The following is a 14698-nucleotide window of genomic DNA, read 5'->3' on the forward strand; positions in this document are numbered from 1 at the left end:
GTGTATGATGTCTGACCCAGTAAGTGATAGCTCTTAAGATTAAAATACAAATATTAATGCTTCTAACATAATAGTGGAAACTTTAGTTTTATATTTCATTGCTTCTAAAATATTTTGAACAAAAATCAAAATACTTTACTTGATTGGTCTCCAGATTATTTCTCATAGCCAGAGTAATTAGAGAGCTACCAATTATCTTGATTAGCTTGGACAAGGGTGGGACATTTTTATTTTAATTTTTACCAGGGCATTGGTTCAACTCTCAAAATGTAATTAGAGAGTATATACTAAAAATCAACTTTGGTCATTTCATGATTAATGTAAATAATCTCCACTTAAGTGGTACATGGAAAATGGGAAGGAAGAAGACTTTCTGTGCAATATGGGACCAGTTCAAGAACTCATGTAAAGCTCTTACTGGAATACATGGTTTTGAATTTTAAATACCTAATGGTGAAACAGACGCTAGAGAAAGCAGTATGGAGGTTCCTCAGAAAATTAAAAAAAAAAAAAAAATTAACTACCATATGATCCAGCAATTCCTTTTCTGGGTATTTATCAGAAGAAAATGAAAGCACGCTAACTCAAAAAGGTATATGCACCCCACGTTCACTGTAGCATTATTTACAATAGCCAACATGTGGAAACAACCTTAAGTTTCCATTGATGGATGAATGGATAAAGAAATTGTGACACACACACACACAAATATTACTCATTCATAAACAAAAATGGAATCTTGCCATTTACAATGGCATGGATGGACCTGGAGAGCATTATGCTAAGTGAAATGTCAGAGAAAGACCCCTTAAGATCTCTCTTATATGTGGAATTTAGACAACAACAAAATCAAGCTGATAAAGAGAACGACTGGTTCTCTTATTAAAATTAATTAATTTTAAATAAATTGAGGGTAAAAAACAACTTAGGCTTATGAATAATAACTTCATTCTGTTTACCTGAATTTCCATTTCAAATTTTTGGCGAAGCAAGCTCAGTAATATTAGCTTTCTAATGATTTAACAAATCATGCCTCTTGTCTTCCTAAGTGAAGGCGATGCCTTAATATTTTGCACATTTTAGTTTATGTTGAACTAATATTTTCTACAAAAACTACATAAAAAATATAGTTTAATATTGCTCAAATCGCCAGTTTTTGATCTTCAGGAATATCGATGATAAAATTTTTCCACAATATAACAGGCCGAAACCTATGTAGCCCACCTAGCTTTATTTATGGGGTTTACGTCCCAGTTTGACAAAATACGGTGTTTACGTTTGGTGATCTGATGTCAACACAGTAGAAGTTAAACATGTTCCTAACAGACCTACACTTAATACTTTTATACTTTATAGAGATAGTGAATTGATATGTGCAAACATTCAAACATGGATAGAATTAAAAATAAATGCCTAAGAATGAGAAGTGAGATTGGCCTGTAAATGTTCTAGTTACCTAAAGATTCCTCCTTTGTAGCATTGCCCTCAGGGACATCATTTCCATTCAGCTCCTGGTCTCACTGTATATTCCTCCTCTCCCTCATGCCTTTTCTTCTGCCTGACCCTGAAATGTTGGGTGGGGATAAAGTTCTTCTCAGGCCCCTCTAAACTCAAACTACCCTTCTTCTCTAGGCAGCGTCCGTATCATTGCTGCTTTTAACTGTCCCCCATGTGATGACACCTCGCACATCTGCATCTCCCGTGCATATCTGATCTCTGTTCAAGACCCGTGTGTCAAGTGGTCAACTTGACAAACCGGTCAGTCGCAGTCAATTCAAAACCAAGTTTGTCTCCGTCAGACCCTTTTTCGCTTGTGTTCCTTATTCCAATGGGTGGTTCGACCATCACCACAGTCTCCCGTGACCTGAGACTTTTCCTCCCATGACCTGAGCCCTTTCCTCTGTTTGACTTGCTGCATTCATTGTGGACACCATGTCATGTCGTCTACCTCTTTACCACTGGATTCATTTCTTCTTCTTTGCCTCGCTGCTCCTGCCAAAGTGCAGACCATTATCTTCTCATGTGTGGGTTATTGGGACAGTCTTCTGGATGTCTTTCTCTTTCAGTCTCTTCTCTCATCCTGTACTTTCCAGCCAGGTTGGGCTATCCAAAATGTGGTTCTGATTACATTACTCCTCTCTCTCTGTAAAATGCTTGTATGACTTCTTACTGCTTTAAATCAACCTCAAGACCTTTCTTAGCATGATACACAAAACCTTTTATGTCCTGGCTTCTGCCTCTTTGTCATTGCTATTTGATCTTCCTCCTTCCTTCCTGTCCCCATAGCAAGCTCCCACTTCACTCGTACAGTGGATTATTGTGCAGTACTTGCGGTTTCCTGTGGGAGGAATATTCTCATGTTGCTACACTTCCCTGTGCTTGGCACATGCCTCCTATCCTGACTCCTTTGACTGAAGGCTCTTCATTTTAAAGCAATTCAGATGTCCACTTTTGCAGAAAGGCTTACCTCTTCTCTGAATCTGGGTTAAGTATCTGTCTTGCGCCTTTTAAGCAATGTGCTCTCGACTTAGTTGTACACCACCTTTAGCTTCTCAAAGGCAGTCTTTTATTCATGTGCCCAGTACCTGGCACGTTGTAGGGGCCCATTAAATATAGGCAGGCTGACTGAATGTTTTCATGCTCACATATTGGAAATGAATAACAGTTTTTTAAAGACTTCGAGAGAGAGCGCATGCATGAGCAGGGGGAGGAGCAGAGAGAGAGGGACAACCAGACTCCCCACTGAGCGCAGAGCCTGATGGGGCTCCATCTCACGACCCTGAGATCATGACCTGAGCCGAAATCAAGAGTCAGATGCTTAAAACCCACTGAGCCACCCAGGCGCCCTGTGAATAGCATTTTTTAAGTTATTTTTTATTATTGAATTCTCACCCTTTTAAAGTTTATAATTCAATGGTTTTCAGTGTATTCACAGGGTTGTACAACCATTACCACTGTCTAATTCCAGAACATTTTCATCACCCCCAAAGGAAACCCTGTACCTATTAGCAATTGCTCCCTATTTTCTCCATCTTCCAGCCCTTTGCAACCACTAATCTACTTTGTCTCTGTGGATTTGCTTATTCTGGAAATTTCATATGCGTGGAATCATTCATTCAGCATGTGACCTTTTGTATTTTTTTTTTAAGATTTTATTTGTCATAGAGAGAGCACGAGCATAAGCAGGGGGAGCGGCAGACAGAGGGAGAAGCAGGCTCCCCGCTGAGCAATGATCCTGATGTGGGACTCGATCCCAGGACCCTGGGATCATGACCTGAGCCAAAGGCAGCCACTTAACCGACTGAGCCACCCAGGCATCCCAGACCTTTTGTATTTTTTCACTTAGAATAGTATTTTCAAGGTTTGTGTGTGGCAGCATATATTGTACTTCAGTCCTTTTTACGACTTAATATTATGGACACACAGTTAATATGGACACACCCGTTTTGTTTATCCATTCATCAGTTTAGGTAGGAATTGGGGTTGTTTCTATTTTTTGACTGGTATGAATAAGGCTGTAATGAACATTTGTTTGCAAGTTTTGCTGGGAACATATGTTTTCATTTCTCTTGGGTGTATACGTAGGAGTGGAATTGCTAGGTCCTATGCTAACTATTTGAGAAACTTTTCCAAAGTGGCTGTACCACCTTACATTCTTGCCATCAAGGTTGAGACTTCTGCATTTTCCCCATCCTCATCAGTACTTGTTACTGTCTCTCTCTCTCTCTTTTTTTTTTTTTTAAAGATTTTATTTATTTATTCATAAGAAACAGAGGCAGAGGGAGAAGCAGGCTCCCTGCTGAGCAGGGAGCCCTATGCGGGACTTGATCCCAGGATCCTGGGATCATGACCTGAGCTGAAGGCAGACACTTAATCATCTGAGCCACCCAGGTGCCCACTGTCTGTCTCTTTGATGATAGTCTTCCTTTAGTGGATATAAAGTGGTATCTCATGGTGGTTTGGGTTTGTATCTTCCTAATGACTGATGATGAGCGTTGTTTCAAGTGCTTATTGCACGTTTGTATATTTTTGTTGGAGAAATGTCTACTCAAAATTCTTTGCACAATAAAATTTTTTTTTTGTCTTTTGATGAGTTATAGGAGTTCTTGATATATTCTAAATACTAGACTTTCATGAGATACATGATTTGCAAAAGATGGTGAAGAATATTTTAACAAGTTTAATACTGATACATGCTACAACATGGATGAACCTTGAAAGCATTATGCTCAGTGAAAATGCCAAATGTTGCATAATTCCATCTATTTGAAATGTCTAGAATAGGCAAATCCATATGGATTGAAAGTAATTGCCAGGAGCTGGTGGAGGGGAGAATGGAGAATAACTATTAATGGATTACAAAATTTCTTTTGGGGATGATGAAAATGTTCTAGAATTAGATAGTGGTGATGGTTGCACAATCTTGTGAGCAGACTCAAAACCATTAACTATGCAATTTAAATGAGTGAAGTTATGGTTTGTGAATTATATCTCGATAAAGATTTAAAAAAGAACAAGGGTACGTTATGTTTTGAAATATTCAAGATTTGTACCACTTTTGAAGATAGGTGGAAAATTTGTTACTGGCCAGGGTGCCAGGCCTTTTATCATTGTCAAGAGAAGAGAGATTGTACTCTCTCTGCTGTTCTTGTCTATTTTTTTTTTTTTAATGTCAGTGGGGGAGCTATACTTTAAAAAGTACCTCTTTGCTTATGTGAAATTGAGACAACCATTTACTTTCAGATTTATTTATTTTTTAAAGATTTATTTTAGAGAGAGTGTGGGCAGGGGGGAGGGGCAGAGGGAAAGAGAGAGAGAATCCTCAAGCAGACTTCCCTCTGAGCACAGAGCCCACTGTGGGGCTCAGTCCCAGGACCCTGAGATCATGACCTGAGCCGAAGTCAAGAGTCAGCTGCTTAACCGACTGGGCTACTTTCAGATTTAATTTCAGTTTTTTTTCATTAGTTGTGATAGGATCACTTATTAGATGCACTTTTTCGCTACCCCTATAAATGTCTTCATTTGGTTCAGATTAGGGACCCTGAGGTACTTACCTTAAAATCACATCTACAAGGAAAACCATGTTTGAGGTTGAGTGGGATGGAGGGTTAGATTTTTTATTATAGTTTGAGTAGTCTCAGAAGACTAACTGCTGCATTGAAATAATGTTGGTATATTATGGGATTTAAATTGAAAAAAAAAAAAAAAACCTTTTCTCCCCCAGATTTAATTTTCTCACCATTAAGCACTCCACATTTAGGATTCATCTTTATAATACCTGACTTTTTTTTTTATACCTCAGATTTTTGTAGAATTTGATTTCCCTACATGAAATTGCAGTGAAATGTGTCTCTGTACTTTCTAACATAGTCAATCAACTTTTTGTATTATAGAATAAAGGATCCTAAGTAGAGAGAAAAGTAACTTTCCTTAAAAAAATGGGAGTTTTGCGGGGAAAATTACTTATGGCCAGATGAAACGTAATAAATGTAATCACTCTAAGCTGTTAACGGTTTCAAGCTCTACCAGTACAGAATCAGTTAGTTCTATTGTGATGGCACTTCTGGTTCTTTGATTCTGATGGAGAATTCTAAGAGTAGCAATCTCCATTTTGTCTTGTGCTTATGAGCTTTCCTTCTCTACACATTTTCTCCCTATCATCTCTCTGCAATTTCCCTTCCTACCCTTCCTCATCCCCTGTTCCTTACCTCCAAACTAAAACTGAGAGAGTTTGTAAGATAACATTTTGTGATTTTTTTGTTTGTTTTGTTTACAGCATAAGCTGTAACCATGACCACGGAAGTAGGCTCCGCATCTGAAGTGAAGAAGGAATCTGAGCCATTAGGAGCAGATGCCACCAAGGAGAAACCTAAAGAAGTAGCAGAAAATCAGCAGAATCAGTCCTCCGATCCAGAGGAGGAAAAAGGTTCCCAGTCATCTCCTACAGCTGAAAGCCAAAGTAGTCCACGCCGCCAGAAGAGAGAGAAGGATCCATCTGAGAGCAGGGGCATTTCTCGATTTATACCCCCGTGGCTTAAGAAACAGAAGTCCTATACCTTAGTAGCAGCTAAAGACGGAGGAGATAAAAAAGAGCCCGCCCAAGCTGTTGTGGAAGAGATTTTAGATCAAGAGCAATCTCTTCCTGAAGGAGAAAGGCAGGCCAAGGGCGATGCCGAAGAAACCGCTCAGGGAAAAGAGCAGGAGATGAAAGTTGATGTCAAGGAAGAGAAGCCCTCCGTGAGCCGTCCTGAGGCACAGGTATGTTTGAGAAGGAATTGTCTGGAAATGAAAGCTTGGTGTTTGAAACACATACCAAAAAGGAGTTGTTTCTTTGGAATCCTGTCCAGATTTCTTGTATTCAGATACTATTTTGGCTTACTGTGTCTGGAATATGGGGCCTGGGGTAGTCTGCCACAGCCTTCTCGTTACTCCTTTTTTAAATCTTTGTCAAAATAATAAGGCCAAAAAATTAACTATGCAAACCATAAAAAAAAATTCATGTCTCTTCCTTTTAAGGTTAAACAGATACTCTACGAATCCTACCACCTCTCCTTTTTAAATAGTATGGATTTTTATACCTTTGATTTGATGTAAGTGTTCAGTGAGTAGGAAGAAGTAGATTTGTAGGTATGAACATTTTGGTTGCTTAATGAAGCCTAGGTTTTGCCATGGTGTGAAATTATAATTGGAAATTTTATTATTTAAAATGATATTTAAATTTTAGTTGCCAGGATGTAGTTTCTTTTACTCATGTGATGCTGAAATTACCAAATTGGCAAAATGAGAAAATGGGCGGTGGATTGGGGGAAGGGCAATACAGGGACATACCCTTTTCGGCAAAATCTTGAAGTCTTTAAAAATCTTAGGCTGACGGTGTTTATAACAATCACGATTCTTACTAAAGATTTTCCTTTGAATACTTGGTCTTCTGCAGATTGGTTAACTTTAGTATGAACTTCCTTTTTTCTGTTAACAGCCCGCTGAAGGGGTAAGTAAGGAGAGAGAAGAGAAGGCGAAGGAAATGAAGGAAGACAAGTCAGAAGAAGTAGCAAAGAGGGAGACCAAGGAAGTGCAGACCAATGAGCTAAAGGCAGAGAAGGCCTTCCAGAAAGCCAGCAAGAAGACCAAAACGGTCCAGTGCAAAGTGATGCTCCTAGACGGCACCGAGTACAGCTGTGACCTGGAGGTGAGACACGGCGCCGCTGGAGAGCGGTCCTGATGCATAGAATGTGAGCGGAAGTCGAGGCTGCCCTCCCTGGTGGGGTGGCACAGTGTGTATATTGTTGTGTCCCTATAAGCTAGCCTGTCAGTTTTGCTTTAAAAAACAAGAAAACCTGGAAGTGGGTCATTTCTATTACAGACAGTATTTCCTGACCCTTGAGGGGGGGTGGCAGGAAAGGGGGGGCTTGGCTAGTTTGCCCTGGTTGTGTGGATTGGCAGGTGTTTGTTCTGAATGGGCATTAAATAGTTGAACTATTACCCTTGTCTGTAAGGGATTCACTTGAGGAGAACCAGTAGTGCTAGGTTGATTATTCCAAGAGCCATGCTAATTTCAGCACTTTAACCCTACCTAAGTGGTTTTTTTTTTTTTAATCCTGAGTTAGATACTGACTTAAAATCAAGCTCATTTTTTTAGTTTCATTTAATTAAAAAACACTTATGATTTACAAGGCATATAATTCATTAGTGTGGATGTGACCAAAACCAATATAATTTTTTAAAGCATCTCATGCCTTATAATTTTGTCAGTCAGAAGAGCTTGTTGCTTTTCATAGCTAAGTTACTTTATTTACAAGAACATATGCTAGTAGTTGATGTTCACTGAAGAACTGTGTCAGCTACTTCGGATGGATGATTTCACATAACACTTGTGAGACTCTGTATGAGGTAGGTATTTAGGTATGATTGTGGGTATTCCCATTGTTACAGTGGGCAATGTGAGGCTTAGAGAGTTTACATAACTTGCCCAGACTTTCCCAGCTAGCTAGTGGGTGAGCCAGAATTCCAGACCTGGCAGGTTGACTCCGGACGTCATGAACCTGACCACCAAACTACCCTGTTTCATTTGCTACACGTGGGACCTCTTTTGTTCACTTAAAATATGGTCTCTAAATAATAGTCTTTTTTGAGGGGAAGGGGGGTCTTCTCATCTATTTAAATATTAAAATTACTTTTTCCTGATTCCTTGCATTCTTGCTTATTAAAAATAGAAGTTATACTTTACAATGAAAGCATTCATTCAGCTTGGTGAAATAGACCTATCTAGTTGAACAGTAGTTTATTATATATTTAAACATGTATTAGAGTACAAGGTTGGAGGGTGCTAAGATGAATGACTCCTAGTCCTTGCCTTTATCTATTTTACTCGTTTTAGTTATAATTATTCTGATATTTCAGTTATTTCAAGAACAGGAGTGGAGAAAGAGGATTAAAAATCCTTAAAGCTCTGAGAGAGACAGGGAGGGGCGGGGGGGGGGGAGACCGACTGACACTATGTGTTTGGGGTTGGGGGCGACAGCAAGGAAAACAATGGAATGCTGGTCTGAACTTGACTCAGTTACACTTGACCACATGTCCCTTGTTTCTCCTACCTATCCTAGAAGTTAGGGTGTCTAGAATATGAGAACCAGCTTGATGATAACTTGACCTTGAGCCAGAAACCAACTTCATCTATAGAATATAAGATTGCTTAGATAATTCAGAAGGTCCCTGTTATCTCTGAATCTCTTTGTATCACCAAACCTCAAGATTTACCAGTGTGCTTTATGGTTTAAATCTATTTTTGTGGTCTTTTAAAGTCACGATGTATGTAAAAACTACAAAAATCTAGAAAATAATTGACAGTTGTATATTCACCATAAAAATTTTCATCAGATGTTCCCATGTTGCCATGTGTTTCAGATTTTTTTTTTTTTAAAGAACTAAAACCTTGAAGACTTGGCTAAAGTCTCCTTTGCATCCCTCCTCTCCTGCTCTGTATGTCCCTTTTTACAGCATGTAAATCTACTTTGTTTAGCTACTGTCTAGCTTACTGTGAATGACTGAACCAGTTTCTCCATTCCTCTCCAGAGGCTCCATTTCTTTATGTAGTGTAACAATCAGTGCTTCAGTGAACATAATCACACACCTTGCCTTGTTTACTCGTGCAACAGTTTGTTCAGGGTAGACACTTCATAGTGGAATTTGGACGTTGATAGGATGCAGTTTTACTTCCTCAGATTTCCCTGACACTGCAAACTGATCCCCAAAGTGGTTGTGCCAATTTAAATTCCAGCGAATAACCACCAAGGTGAATTTTTCCACATTGTCTCTACTTATTCGTGATGATTTGGCATTCATTTTGTATTTTTTAATCTAGGGTTTTTGCATATCTTACCTTTAATTTTCTTCTATCCACTTTATGAGATTTCATGACCTACGTTATAAGCCTCATAAAGTTGCATCCCTTTTAATATTCTCTGGAAAATTTGGATAAGTGAGGGATTATCTGTTCTTTGGAGATCTGGTAGAACTTGCCTTTAAAACTATCTTGGTGTGGTGGAAAGAGGAGAGTTGGAGAGTAGGTTTTGTTGTTTTTGGTTTTTTTTGTTGTTTATTTTAAATCATTGATTCAATTTCCTTATAGTGTTTTTTCTTGAGTCAGTTTTAGTCATTCAAATTTTTGGTCGTAACTGTCCATTTCATCTAATTTGATAAGTCTGCTGGCATGAAGTTTTTCATAGCATTGTCATCTTGTGCATTCAATTTTTATTCCATTTTTTATTTCTAGTGTTATTTGCCTTCCCCCCCAATCCATTCTTCCTACAGATTTACCATTTTAATTTTTTTTTTCAAAGAAACAACTTGGGTTTATTGTTTCTGTATTTTCTTTTCTACTTTGTAGAATTTTTTTTTCCCTTTTGCTCTTTATTCTTTCTTTGGGATTACCCTGCTGTTTTTCTAATTTCTTGAGTTGAATATTAAATATACAAGTGCTTGGCTCTAGTTTTCCCTTCAGGTATCTCTTGTTGAAAGCACAAATTTTGAACATAGGGCTTTTCATTGCCACTCAATTCTTAATATTTTTGCATCCCGTTATGGGTCTTTTTTTTCCTTTTATTTATTTTTTTAAAATTTAAATTCAATTAATTAACCTATAATGTATTATTAGTTTCAGATGTAGAGTTCAGTGATTCATCAGTCTTATATAATACCCAGTGCTTATTACATCACGTGACCTCCTTAATGTCATTTTTGACCACTAAAGTTTTTCTAAGTGTGTTTTTAGATTTCCGAAGTATGTGTGTGTGTGAATATATGTGTGTATGTCTTGTGGGAAGAATCTTCAGATTCCCTGTTTTATTACAGTTTGGTCTGGTGTTCAGATCTGTCCTCTTGATCAGTCTTATTAATTATGTGGCTCATGTTGTTTATCTCTATTAATTGTTTAACTGCTTAGTTTATCAACTAATATGAGAGGTGTGTTGAGATCTCTCCCTATAATTATTGGTTTGATAATTTCTCTTCATATTTCTGTAAGATTATGCTTTATAAAATTTGAGGCTAGATTATTAGATGCCTACATGGACAAAATTTTTCCCTTTTTACCATCATATAGTACCTTAAAACTTATTTTGACATCGATATTACTGCTCTGGCTTTATTTTGGTTAGGATTTGCCTGGACTTTTTCAAATTCTTTGGTTTTAGACATTGTGCCCTTGTATTTTGAGGAGACATGTTTTTTAATCCCCTTTGAGAATTTAGTCTTTTTTTTTTTTTTTTTTAAGAATTTATTTGAGAGAGAGGGAGAGAGCACAAGCAGGGGGAGCAGTGGAGGGAGAGAGAGAGAAGCAGGTTCCCCACTGACCAGGGAACCCTATGCGTGGCTCAATCCCAGGATCCTGGGATCATGACCTGAGCCCAAGGCAGAAGCTTAACTGACTGAGCCACCCAGGCGCCCTGAGAGTTTAGTCTTTTAACTGGTGAGTTTAGGCTAGCTATTTTATATAACTGATATGTGGCCATATTCTGCCATCTAATTTTGATTTGTCCTGGTATTTTTCTTTGTTTATTGTTACTCTTTCTAGGAATATTTAAGTGTTTGATAGACACAGTTGACTTAATAAATTCTGATATTAATCATTGTGCCTACCCACTTTTTTCCCATCTGTTTAGCACTCATTTATTAGATGTCAGATCTCATTTTGGAATGGTACAAAATAACATTCTTATCTGTATGACTATTCCCTCTTCTATGACTTTGCTACTCATGGGGAATGAAATTGTTGGGTTGCTTGGAGCAGAGTTGAGAAAGAATGCAAAGTTAAACGCAGCAGAGTTTGCAGTTAACCAAAGTTAAATTCACTGAGACTTAAATTGGTTGTAAAAGCATAGGAATCTTTATTTTTATGACTATATTAATGTACAGTTGTCTTTTCAGTTAAATGATTACTTAAAATATCATTAAAAATGAACTTTTGAGAATGATAAATTTGAAATTAGTGTGTAGCATGTATGTGTTGAGTAAACTTTTTTCTCCTTTTAAGTACAAAGAAAAAACGAAATGTTGAGTAGCCTTCAGTGATATGATCCCACAGCAGATTTCAGGTACCAGCGTTTCACTAGAATTCTAAGCAGTGTGACTTTATATCTGACCATAAGCCATAATTCATCAGTGTCATAGTAGCTCTTCTAACAATGCACATGTTTTAAGTTGTATTTCCTATTTTGGTTGATTTTCTTTTTTCCAGTGCTTCTTCCCATTTTGGTTCTCTGGTTGCTTGCTTAGTATCATTAGTATGAGTCTGATACGCATCAGACCTGCTGTTACTTCCTCTTCAGGAGCAGAGCGCAGAGGACAGCCATCACGTGGTTTGAGTGCTCTCGTGTTTCCCGTTCCAGCATTGACCTTAGACAGAGGGTGATGTGCTGATGCTGCTTATCTGTAGTTCCGCAGCTCTACACCGGAAATCAGTGTCTAAGGACTACTTGGGGAAGTATGTTGTGGGAAACCGTAGCTATTGATGAACTTGCAAGCGCTCAAGGAAGATGACCACAGTGTGGGAAATAAATACTTTCACTTTATTTGGTTTGGGAGATTAGATTTGTTTCCATCTGTTCATTGTCATTAAAGATTCTGTTGTGACTTTTTAGATGCTGGTTATTCTTTTCTTTTTGTATGCGCATGTGTCTCATTTTCAGTTAGACCTTTAGATTATAGCATCCCCACTGAAGAGGGCCTGATTGTCTTGACTTCTAGGGCACCTACAACAGTGGAGGGAAGCATGGTCTGTGCAGGAGTCTCGAGGAGTTGGAATGACCTAACTTAGAGACCTTATAGAGTCAGATGAGGTTCTAGAGGGCATTCAAATGCCAGCATGGGAGGATTCAAGCTGACCTATAGAGCAAAATTTGCTGGGGAGACACGGAAGAGGTTGTAAAGTCATTGGGACAAAGGATCCAGCAAGGTCAAGAGTGCTATTTAGATTTTAGATTCTGGAGCACAGTACGCAGCTGTGTGGCCACAGGAATTGAAGGGGGACTTTTGTTTTTTTTAAAGATTTTATTTATTTCACAGAGACAGTGAGAGAGGGAACACAAGCAGGGGGGTGGGAGAGGGAGAAGCAGGCTTCCCGCTGAGCAGGGAGCCCGATGCGGGGCTCGATCCCAGGACCCTGGGATCATGACCTGAGCTGAAGGCAGACGCTTAACCACTAAGCCACCCAGGTGCCCCAGAAGGGGGACTTTTTTATTCACTACATTTAAGATGCATATCAGTGGTCTTTATAGATAGGATTTCATCAGTGTGATTCGAGCATTGGGAAAGTTAGACAGTTTCCTGTTTGTGGTACCTGTCAGTACCTTTAGTCAGCAGAAGTACCCTGTTTAAGGCATTTCATGCAAATGTTACTGTACTAACTGAATAATTTTTCAGTTAGTTTTATTATTATTGTTTGGTGTCCTAACATCATCTGTTTCTCCAATTACTTCTTTAAAATAGGTAGCTGAATCTCCATATGTCCATCTATATCCCTATATTCCTTGTTCGGTTCATTTTAGGCTTGTTTCCTCATTTTTTTCTCCTGTGGGCCATCTGAGCCTATTCTTTCTTGAACCTCAGGAATTAAATGAATAAGATTGCTCAGGGAACCAAGGCAGCACTATTTCAAAAAGTAATTATCATCTTTTGAGTCTGCATTCTTTTGAGGTAACAGTATATGTTGTTAAGAGTGGATAAAAATGCCTCACAAATACAGTATTTGTGAGCATAAATATTGGATAAGAGGGCATTTTTAGAGAATGATTATAGTTACATGAAAAAACAATATGGAAGTGGTTTGACAGTAATTAATGTTATTTTTGGCTTATGTAACAATAAGCTTATTGCTAAGCCATGCATTAATTTTGACCCAAGGCCTAGTCTGTGTGCATTTGTTCCAAATCTTTGTGTGAAGTATTTTTTCATTGTATTTGGTGAAAATTACAATTTATATTTTATACTGGTTTATCATCTATTGATAATAAAAGGTCTCAAATATTTTTTTGGAAACCCTTGAGGATTATATATATATTTTAAAGATTTTATTTATTTATTTGACAGAGAGAGACACAGTGAGAGAGGGAACACAAGCAGGGGAGAGTGGGAGAGGGAGAAGCTGACTCCTCACTGAGCAGGGAGCCTGATGTGGGGCTCGATCCCAGGATCTTGGGATCATGACCTGAGCCAAAGGCAGACGCTTAATGACTGAGCCACCCAGGCGGCCCTTGAGGATTATATTTTTTAATGAAGAAACTATAATTTCTATTCTTTGATAACATCTGTTTTTATCTTATAGGAATATTTAATGGTATGCGACAAGCTCCTTTAATACCGGAGTTTGAGTGGAAAGAATTCTAGGGAGTCTCCTGGGCTCTGCATGCGTGTTCCACAGACTCAGCTATAGGACTCTTGTGATCCTGCTGCTGATCATTTCTACATTCAGTGTGTTCAAAAAGCAGGGCTCTTTCCTCTCAGGAAAAAATACAGTAAGATTTAGTTGAAGCTGTGGATATAAAGTCAGGAGACCTATGTTTCCTTTTCTTTTGACTCTCTGGATGTCTTGGGGGCAGTCACTTCCTCTTTTCTATCCTCAGATTGCAAAGTAAGAATGAGAATACTTGCTTCCTCTGTTTCTATGATTGCGCTGGTTTTACTACAGCTGATAAGTCTGTATATCTTTTGAGCCTGAAAATAAATGTGAAAGTTCCTGCAAGACTTTGGGAGCAAAAGTGAATGTGCATTCTGAGCTAGAGTTGCTCACATTTTCCTCTGGCATCTGAAAGTCGTTCCCACGTTTGATTTTAGTCTGAGAATTGAGGGCATTGTTTCTGCCCACACAGGAATGCCAGTACCAGTTTTTCCTTAGCACTATGAATAAGGCAATCAGAATGTAGGCTCTTCTCGTCAGTGTTCTGATGATAAAAGTATTTATCAGAAAGTAGAATGTGTCAAGGTTGACTTTTCTTGTGTAGAGGACTGGTCTCAGAAGTCCAATTTGAGATCATCGCTTTTGAGTGGGTGTTATTTACTTGATTGCTTATTCTACTTTCACTCTCCAAGGTGGTTTTTCAGACCTCTGGCACTGACCCTTACTAGGTTTATTAGTTAAATAGTTTTAACTATCTACATACTCCTGGAGGATCTAGAAGTTGTCTCACTCTATACACTCCCATAAAAT

General features: G+C 38.4%; 1 protein-coding gene across 17 annotated transcripts in view; it reads left to right on the plus strand.

The window, feature by feature from the left end:
• EPB41L2 (erythrocyte membrane protein band 4.1 like 2) overlaps positions 1-14698 on the plus strand; it is a 210278-nt gene that overhangs the window by 92451 nt on the left and 103129 nt on the right. For all 17 annotated transcript variants that reach the window (XM_032407868.1, XM_032407861.1, XM_032407872.1 and 14 more), the window contains exons 2-3: positions 5777-6258; positions 6977-7186. In XM_032407868.1, coding sequence (XP_032263759.1) covers positions 5791-6258; positions 6977-7186 — 678 coding nt within the window. In that variant the 5' untranslated portion in view covers positions 5777-5790. The remainder of the gene's footprint in view (positions 1-5776; positions 6259-6976; positions 7187-14698) is intronic.

Source organism: Phoca vitulina, unplaced genomic scaffold (genome assembly GCF_004348235.1).
Source record: "Phoca vitulina isolate PV1807 unplaced genomic scaffold, GSC_HSeal_1.0 scaffold9, whole genome shotgun sequence".
Lineage (NCBI taxonomy): Eukaryota > Metazoa > Chordata > Mammalia > Carnivora > Phocidae > Phoca > Phoca vitulina.